Raw genomic sequence first — 9,851 nt, forward strand, 5'->3', positions numbered from 1 at the left:
CTCCCACTAACTATGGAACGTCTTTGTTTAAAACAAACCTCCACCAACGTTGTGTGGCGAATGATTGACACGATGACAGGAAGAAGGGATGCGCTTATTTAAAAAGATATTAAATAAACCTTGAGCTCTCCTCTGAGACGGGCTAGTGTCCACCTACCTGTAACAGAGACAACACGCGCCGACTCTGAAGAGGCTCCACATAGGCTTGTAAACCTTGTGGGAAGATGATGTTAGGTCTTCTACAATGTTGTCTTTTACTATCCCTTCATCTTTTTTCCACTCTTCTCTCCTTGTATCCTCATCCTGACTCAGGCAACATAGGCCCCGAGGCATCACCCCACCCACGCATGAATGTCTGCTCCTAACATCTGCATTTGATATGTTCCTGCTTTACCCCCCCCCCCGGCTGCCTTGAATGCGTACGGCTTTCTCTTTGCATGGAGCTGTCCTGATGCGGCCCAGGTTAGGGAGATGTGAGCTGTTGGGTGGAGGTTGTTGTTTTCAGACATTCAGTCTCGCAGGAGGGGAGCTGCAGCCTGATTCAGCTGTTCATATAGCACAAGTTGTCCGGGCTGACAGGGATAAGGAGGAGCGCTTGCACAACATTTTTCCTATGGTTAGTTCGGTGTCCCTGGCCTCCGGACAGCCTTCGGGGGCCAGAGGAGGGTCTGGGTTCCCCTTGCAGTGTCTGTCTGTGTGGTCTCTGTCTTTACCTCATCGCTAAAGACAGCAGCCGAGGCCAAACAGAGTCCAGCCTGGTACTCAGAAAGAAATGACTGTTTGTGTGTTGTTGGAACTTTTCTGTGTCTAAGTTCCAAAATCAGCGCTGCTGCTTCCACAGCTGCTGTTAATTTGTAAGACTGGTATTAATAGAAGTGCAGGAATGATTTATTGATACGGCGATCGGCAAAAAAAAGGAATGCGCAACCATTTCAATCACCAAATAAAGTAAATAAAAACGCCCTTCTGACTTTTTCAATGGGAGGAATGGCAGCTTTAAAAAAAAAAAGTATTGTATTGTAAATCGAATAGTTTTAGCTTTTGACAGTTGGAAAACAAAATAATTATTTGGAAGACATCACTTTGTTCTCTGGTAACTCTTGATGCACATTTGCATTTCTGAGGGAACAGCGAAATCATTTCTCACTTTTATCATTTATTTTTATCAGGGAGTAGCATAACCAGTCTATGTTCAGTACCACATGTCCCTGTTAGAGTGATGTGAAGCACAACAAATTTGGGATTTACTGTGCAGGGGACTAGTCTGTAAAGTCAATGTTTATACTGGATTTCCTTTGGAGAATCTCACTCAAAACAGAATCCGAGCATGTGAAAGCAGCGCCCGCTGTTCATCAGTATAATGCACTGGAACTCCGAGGTAATTATGGTTACTCAGTGATGTCCAGTAGGCCACAGTGAGAGCAACAGCGGGTGCTCGTTGTAATGTTGTCACTTTTTGAGTCCTCTCGTTTTCATATAACTCATGTATTCTTCTTGTGATTGGTGCGTTTTGAGGGAATGTCATACCTGCCGTCATTTTTTGTGAATGTTTTTCAGACTGACGTCCTCCACAACGCTAATCGGCCTGCAGTCTGTAGCTATCCACTTTGCCACGGCATTCGTTATCTTCTCTTGCCTTTGTTTATCTTTACCTCTCCCACACGCTGCATCTGACAAAGGCTGCCGAAGCCTCGCACCACTGTTTGTTTTGTTGAATGATTTGCTGGTATCCACTGTGTGTATTGCATTTAGGTGATATTTCAGACCGGAAGTACTCCGGTGATAAGACAAGTCAACTTTGCAGTGGTAACAAATGACTTTGGTTCTGTCCACTGTGCCACCTGGAAGAACTCTGAAATGAAAATGGCCATGTAAAAGTGCTGAACCCTTCTCCATGTTTGTTGGTGTGTTTATCCGGCAATTCTTTTCTTTTCCGGTAAGCGCGGCAGTAGTCAGCAATGGACTTTTACAATAATAAAAGAAATAATATGGTTAATAAAAAGAAATAATAAAAATAAAAAAAAGGCAATAAAATAACTGCCGGCGTTAATTAATAATGATTTAAAGCAATAACGCATTAACTTGCCCAGCCCTAATTATTAAAAGTAAAATGCAAAAAGTAGTGTACCATTGAGTTTTCATTGCTTACATTCTAACCAACATGCATTCTTCAACAAAATGCATTGTGCTCAATTCTGCCCTTTAGGTTTAACAAACATTCATGAATGCATCTCCTACCCCATAAAAAAATTGTTAGATCAACATGTTTTGCGTTTCCATCGGCTTATGGGTTCCTGCTTCTTCTCTTTTGTGGCATTTGTACCTTTTACACAAAAATTCCACCTCCACCATTACCACCCATTGCAGCTAAGTGAAATGTGTATCACATAGCCCATGTGCTCATGGCATTACATCCAGGTGTTGGTGTTCCTGGGCATAACTAATTGGGACGGAGTCTTTAAATGGTAAATGGCCTGCATTTATATAGCACTTTTCTACCTTACCGGACAAAGCTTATTAACCCAATCCCACGCAGATGGTGGAGGAGCTGCCATGCAAGGCTCTGGCCGGCCTGTCAGAATTCAGTGGGGCCTGCCTTGCTCAAGAACACTTTGGAGCCAGGGGATCGAACCGTTGACCTTGTGATTAAAGGACGACCCACTCTATTTCCTGATGCACATCTGCCCTTCCAAGGGTCATTTCAAGGGCCATTTGTTTTCCACCTGGACCCTATTTCCCTGTGCATTTGTGTCTAATAGACTGATGTGAGCCACGCCACTAAAAATCTTTTAGGTTTACACAAGCCTCTAAATTCTGTACTCCAAAACTTCCGGGACACCTTACACCTCCCTCACCTGACTCCTGTTCCACACTCCACACGTCGAGCAAGATCAATAATGTTGACACGTTTGATAACAATTTGAGACTGTCATTGGCAAAAGCAAAGACTATTAAGTGATCAAAAATCAAGGTTGCATAGGATTACAGACCCATAGGATTACATTGTAGCAAGGTTAGCGGCGGCCGGTTCCAGCCCTAGTGCTCAGTACTGGACCAATTTCAAAGATTTTTGTCCACATCAGTTTATTAGACACAAATATATGGGGAATTAGTGTCCAGGTTGAAATAAACAGAAATTACATTTTAATTAATGTAAGAGTAGAAGTGCCCATTAATGTTTTTAGTGAAGCTTGGTTTTTCTGTTATGGCAACTCAAGGTTCTGAGTTGCCATAAAAAAAACTCAAGTCTTGAGGTTGAATTCTTGAATTCAGGAGTCGGTGCGTAGTTTGGTTGAACCTGGGAGTAGTTTAAATCAGTGTTGAGTGCTGAGCTTCGTACTGAGGCAGAGCGTGTTCCTGCATAGCTTCACATGCTTGTTTATCTTGTCCTCAGCCTCTCTTCCTCTCTCATCTTCTCTCCTATCACATCCTGTTCTCTGCCTCCTCTCCCCTTACCACTGAGTGACCCCTGACTTGACTGTAGGGATTTAGTACATTCTGTAAAATGCTGGCATGTACAAAAAAATAATATTTTGGCTAAAGTGCATGATGTCAGTTTCCCTGACTGTTTGTATGTTTTCAGGAGTTGTCGAGCTGCGGCTGGAACAAGAAGGAGAAGCACAGCTCTGCTCCAAATGTTGTGGCCTTCACTCGCAGGTTCAACCAGGTGAGATGCATGCACGGTTTGTGTCACATTCAGTTCTACTTCAGGTCTCACCCAAAACGAGAGAGGAAAAAAAAAACAGGCCCTGTTGCAATGTTAAAGATTTATGAGCCGTGGTCATCTAGGAATGGAGATTACGGCTCCTCTTTCCATCGTGTCCTCTGCTTCCATCCTCCAAGCACTAAATCCTCATCCACGCTCTCCAAGAAGTGGTTGTTATTGAAGCCCTGCTTCTCATTCAGCGCCTAATAATCTCAACATCTCCTTCCTGCTAATCATATACACCATGGATAGTCCCTAGGGGAATTTTGTCCTCAGCTGTTCCTTGGTTCTGGCATTTATGAAGTTATTAATGTGATCCTGCATGCTGGTGCAGCATGTGTAGGAACATTTCCAAATGTATTCAGGAGTGTGTGGCATGCTCCCCCAGTGCCCTGTGAAGTCATCAACAGGAAGTTGAGGGTAATGATGTAAAGGGCGCCCATGCCCTTAAATCCCCTTCCCAGTCTTATTGCCAGGGTCCTTTAAGACCCACTTTACTGCCCTCCAGTAAAAATATGAGATGATCTAACAAGAATGTGTTGCCGTGGAAACTTCTCCTTGTATAGCAGATTCCAAACGGTGATTCAAAGTGTTAGCTGCACACATTTCAGCTGCTGGGAGCCAAGGAAATGAGCTTCTTTGAAAAATGGGACTTGGATTGGGAGGGCAGAGAGTCCCAGAAAGCTCCTTAGAATGAACTGAAGCCATATTCCCCTCCTTCAGTCCTTGTTTTGTTGGTATTGCGCTCTGGGAACAAAAGAGAACTGGCCAGTTTATTTTGCAGGAGGCAAGGACAGACTACCCGTTATGATCAATGCACAGTAATCTGTCTTGTTGGGTTTTGGGCAGAGACGAGCAGCTTGCTTACAGTAGTCAAAAAGTAATCAGAAATCATTACAGCAGTAATACAGAATCAGTGGTGATTATAACCAAATGGAAATAGACTACACTAGATGGATAGACCCGGCAATTACTTGGTTCCGGGTATTTTCTTCCTCACATCTTCATCTAACTATAAATGCAGTTCGATCAGGCGCGGCTGAGGCTCATCTAGAGATTCGGCGTGTCCCCTTTTTCTTGTCTAGCCGTCACACATCCAGGAGGCGATGTGATTGGGTAAATGCTACATCACATCTGCTTGACATGTCAACGTAGTTAGGTTTAGGCATGAGGACTGGGGATTGGTTGGGATAAGAATAACAGGGTAAGCCAACCAGTGGCAGAATAAGACAAAAATAAGACAAGGCACATCATGTGTCGTCGCCAGGTTAGCAGATCCAATGTAGCATCTAGAGAGGAGCTGGGAGCCTGGCTCAGCCTGCTAGGAAAGTTGCTACATCACGCACAACGGCCAGAGAAATGTGCGCAACCACCGGCAACAAAGCAACCTTATTGCGTCCTTAAGTGAAGCATCCAACCGAGCAGCCGCTCAAATGCTGCGCTGTAAGATTACATATGTAGTACAAAGAGCCACAGCAGTAAATAGTAGTATCAAAGACCAAAGTCAGCTGTAGTCCCCGTCATTTTTGGCCAGATCTTCATCTCCGTCCCTTCCCTTCCTCCCCTGAGTCCGTTAAATGAGTGGATCCACAGCTATGAGCATAGTGGCTGGATCTGTCTTCCGCTTATTTATGATTATTGAAGCGCTGGGGCCTCGCAGCTCCATCTGGAGGCCTTGATGCGCTCATAAACACAGCCCCCAAAAGACACAACCTTTGCTTCAGGACATAATATAAGCTTTATTGAGATAGGTCTAACCTCTGTATCCCCTAAAACCCTCGCTCAGTCGCACATAAACACTTGAATGCAGAACACTGCCATCCTGAGTGATCTCACCGCTGTGCAGTTGCGGAGGACACAAGCCAGTTGTCAGGTTAGACCACTGAGGAAACTAGATGTGAAGCGGCAGCATGTCTTGCTCCCAGATTGGAATCACGTTTTACAGGCAATGGAAACTCCTGTCTACTGTAAACTGCTGTTATCTGGTGATCACGTGAGGTCACTGTCTCACGGCAAGAGATCCAAATTAAAGTAGTAGCCAGTGGAAGTCAGGAAGTACACCATCTCTGTGTCGTCTGTTTACTTTCATCACTCCCTCATCTTGTTTAGACTTCTTCATGAAATGGTGAAAATGAAACCCATATGGCTGTTTCCCGGGGATATTATACCTGCGTAGATTGAGCTTGCGTGTGTATCATGTGTTTATAAGAGGCGACGGGAAGAGAGAGAGCGGGTGAGTAGTTGGATGAATTTATCTCTTCAATCCTCAGCTCCTCACCTCTTCCCTGAAACAACAAACAAGTCTAGGGGGTGTTTTCAGGGGGGAAAAGCAGGCAAAAACAGCTGTAAGAAAGCATGGAAGAGCAGGAGAAAAGAATTCCAAAAGTCTGCGTTAGAAGAAGAAAAGGTAGAGATGGTCAGTCTGCCTCGGAGGCTCTTATCAGAACACTGTGTGCAGACAGCTGTGGGCTTTGAAAGCCCTAAGAGTCCCGCAGCGTTGAAACTAATTCCCCTCCCATTACCTCCTTTCTTGCCTTGTTCTTTGCCTTTTCTTCTTTCCATTCCCTCTCGCCAGAGCTTCAACACTGATTGATTCACTGGCGTGTGTGTGTGTTGTGTGTGATCAGACCTTTTGGCTTACCAGCATTCTCCCCAAAGAGACAGGTTTCCGACGTCACTCTCAGCCTGGCCAAGTACTCTGAACACATACACTCGTCCTCCTTTCTCGGTTGACATGTTAGGAGTTATGGTGTGTAGCTGTTGTGTAATCGGTTGAAGTCAGTCAGTTTTTCCTTCTGATACTCTTGTTTTTCCTCGAACTACAACTTAATCGACTCTAATGGAGCGTTCCTGTTAGCAGTCTGTCCCGTGCTCTCCCATTCGGCTTTGTGCTGCTTCTAGCCCAGAGTTGTCGTGGCTGTCTGCAGGCCTTGGCTCTGGGCTCAGAGACTGGAGATTTAACAAAACACACTGTTTTTCTTTGTACACACCTGCAATCCTCATTGCGCTTTGGAGAGTATAACACATGAAAGACAAAAAGGTTTTTGGTGTTATCAGCATCCTGGGTCTGTTTTAGGGAAGTTTGTGAGGGTTGCTTTGTGCCGTAATCAATGTTGGTGTGCATTTTTTCTTCTTTTCTAGACGAGTTTCTGGGTGGTACGAGAGATCCTCCACGCGCAGACGCTGAAGATCCGAGCGGAGGTGCTGAGTCTGTACATTCGCACTGCCAAGGTACACACATCCACGCATAACATGCCATTGTTGTTCTGACCTTTAGGAATGTTTGCATAGTAAATCCATCTTAATGTATCCTCTTTGAACTTTTTCAACAGAAACTTTGTGACATGAACAACCTCCATGCGGTCATGGCTGTTGTGTCAGCGTTACAAAGTGCCCCCATCTTCAGGCTTACCAAAACATGGGCGGTGAGTATATTTACCTTCGTTTGAACAAGTCTGGTTTGTAAGTAGGAAGTAGGGTGCTGTCAATAAACAGGGATGTCAAACAGATCTGTACCAAAACACTAGACACATAAACAAAGGGCAATTAAAAACCACCAAACAAGTTACATGACAAGATGAGAATGGAAAAAAATAAACTGTTTAGAAAACTATAAGTTTGCCCCTTTTCATGAGATAAAATGATAATTTAACAAACATAAACCTCAAGCAAAGAATGGTTAAGGGAAGGCAGTATCCTAATTTGTCTGTCAGGCCCTCCTATGCTGACATACCCAGACCTTCATGCAGATTTAGAGCGGGAACACATTCATTTTGTAGACCTTTTTTTATGAGGGATATGTATCCGTATCCATTTTAAAATGTACGTATGGATGAGGGATTCGGATCTTTTTCAGTGTTCTTAATGGAGATGTGGAGTTTAACAGAGTGGAAAGAATAAAGTACAAATACTTCGTAACTGTACTTAATTAGATTTTGAAGATATTTTTACTTTTTCTTCTTGTGGGGACTTTTTACTTTTACTCTTTACATTTTAACACAAATTTCGGTACTTTCTACTCCTTACACTTTACAAAATTGGCTCGTTACTTTAGTTTTTTACAAAAGGTCGTCTATCAGGTGTGATTGTGAGCCATAGCAGAGCTACCCATGTTTGTACTGTTGCTTGATTGTAATATAGCATCAAAAGAGAGAAGTTGTCTCTGTCCGTGTTTCAACAGACACGCCTGGGGCAAAGTTGGAAACCAGAATCCGCTACAAATACAGTCCTAATCTAGTCCTCACTATCGCACTAAGTTTCAAATAATTTCACTGGAGTTACCATTATTATTGTTTGCTTCATCAATACCGAATTCAATCTAATTGGATGGGAATATACCGCGGCATTCATTTGCGGTAAATCCTTGTATTTTATCCTTTATTTTCTTTCCAGAAGCCATATTCGAGCACACACACATACATGTAGATTCCTTTACATGTTGAGGGGAAGATCAAAAAAGAGAAACTGCATCTGTGAATTCTCACAGAATCACAATTAAATTCATATATTGTTACTCAGTCAAAATCGTATTAACCTGGAGTCCCAGTCTCTGTCACATTCATTTTATACGTGATGTTTTAGGCCTATTGGCGGACATCCATTTAAAATGTAGCCAAGGGCGTATAAAGAGCCTTTTTTTCCATGTCCAATGAAGTTTCTCAGCTTGCACTCTAGTAACATTCATGTGGTCCAGGTAGTTTTGCATAAGAATGGTTGTCATTCACAAGGATACTTTTGCTTTTTATACTTTAAGTACATTACCAAGCCTGTACTTTGTTACTTTTACTTAAGTAAAGAAGTAAAATCAGTACTTCTACTTTTACCAGAGTCATTTTTAACAAAAGTATCTGTACTTCTACTTGAGTACAGGAAGTGAGTACTTTTGCCTTTTCTGAAGCTTACATAATGTCATGATGATGCTCTGATGTAATGGTGGAAATTTCTTTTCTCCACCAAACCACAGGAGAATATTTTAGCCTGTCAGCAAATGCCGTTGCTGGCTCACCTGCTTCTTAGTAAACAGATGGGCATACATTGACATGCACAAATACGTATTCTCTGCACATATCATTAGTAAGCTCTGCCATTGTCACAACTTTTTAAAATTTTCTGTGACTCTGCACTGCAGCTCTCTCTTACCATTGGACAAACAGACAGACACACACACACACACACACACACACACACACACACACACAGACACACACACACACACACAAGCTTGCAAACAGCATGTCTCTATCTGGAAATCTGCATGCTTCTGTGCTCTGGCATTGTGGCCTGAGTGAAGGTGCCTTAAACTAGGTCACTGTATTTAGTGACATACTCTAGCCTGTATGTGTTGCTAATATTATTGCCATTTATTTATATTTAATGCTCTCATTCTTTGTCTTTCTTACCCTTTCTTTCTCACAGTTACTGAGTCGGAAGGACAAGGCAACGTTTGATCGCCTTGACTACCTGATGTCCAAAGAAGACAACTATAAACGTCTGAGAGACTTCATAAGCAGCCAGAGCATGGTCTCCTGCATACCATACCTAGGTAACAGACACAGACACACACAACATGATCTTTGGAGGATGCACTAAGATGCGTTACTTTTAGCTTGTTATCTTTACGGGTCAAAGGCTAACCTAACGACTAATCAGGAAGCAAACTGCCTCTGCATGTGTGTCTGGAGCCGTTGTCTCATGGATTATTGAGCAGCACCATCATCAGGCATCATCATTTACGTTTTATCGACTCTTCCTCCTTTTTCTGTCCTCTCAGTACTTCTTACAGTAAGCCCCTTGTTACCACTGTAGCTTCTAAATGTTTACACTGCTTTTACATTCTTTTTTCCTGGCTTAACTGGATTTCTTGCAGTAGAGAAATGTCTAACATAAATTTAATGCTCTGTTGCAAAACATCTCGAAGTAGCTGGAACAAAACCACAAATCAGTGAGGAAAAGAAAGATATATTTCTCCGTCCTCTCCTTAAATATTAATATCTTTCTTACGGCTCCACAGTATGGCAGCACACATGAATCCCTGATGAGTTTTGCAAGGAAAACACTCACTGTGATCTAAGAGTGTGTGTGTGTGTGTGTGTGTGTGTGTGTGTGTGTGTGTGTGTGTGTGTGTGTGTGTGTGTGTGTGTGTGTG

General features: G+C 43.0%; 1 protein-coding gene across 3 annotated transcripts in view; it reads left to right on the forward strand.

Annotated features, from left to right (window-relative positions):
* ralgps2 (Ral GEF with PH domain and SH3 binding motif 2) overlaps window positions 1-9,851 on the forward strand; it is a 74,643-nt gene that overhangs the window by 38,153 nt on the left and 26,639 nt on the right. For all 3 annotated transcript variants that reach the window (XM_034881153.1, XM_034881155.1, XM_034881154.1), the window contains 4 exons: window positions 3,584-3,667; window positions 6,848-6,937; window positions 7,039-7,131; window positions 9,122-9,248. In XM_034881153.1, the coding sequence (XP_034737044.1) occupies window positions 3,584-3,667; window positions 6,848-6,937; window positions 7,039-7,131; window positions 9,122-9,248 (394 nt within the window). The remainder of the gene's footprint in view (window positions 1-3,583; window positions 3,668-6,847; window positions 6,938-7,038; window positions 7,132-9,121; window positions 9,249-9,851) is intronic.

This window comes from Etheostoma cragini, chromosome 9 (assembly GCF_013103735.1).
Source record: "Etheostoma cragini isolate CJK2018 chromosome 9, CSU_Ecrag_1.0, whole genome shotgun sequence".
Classification (NCBI taxonomy): domain Eukaryota; kingdom Metazoa; phylum Chordata; class Actinopteri; order Perciformes; family Percidae; genus Etheostoma; species Etheostoma cragini.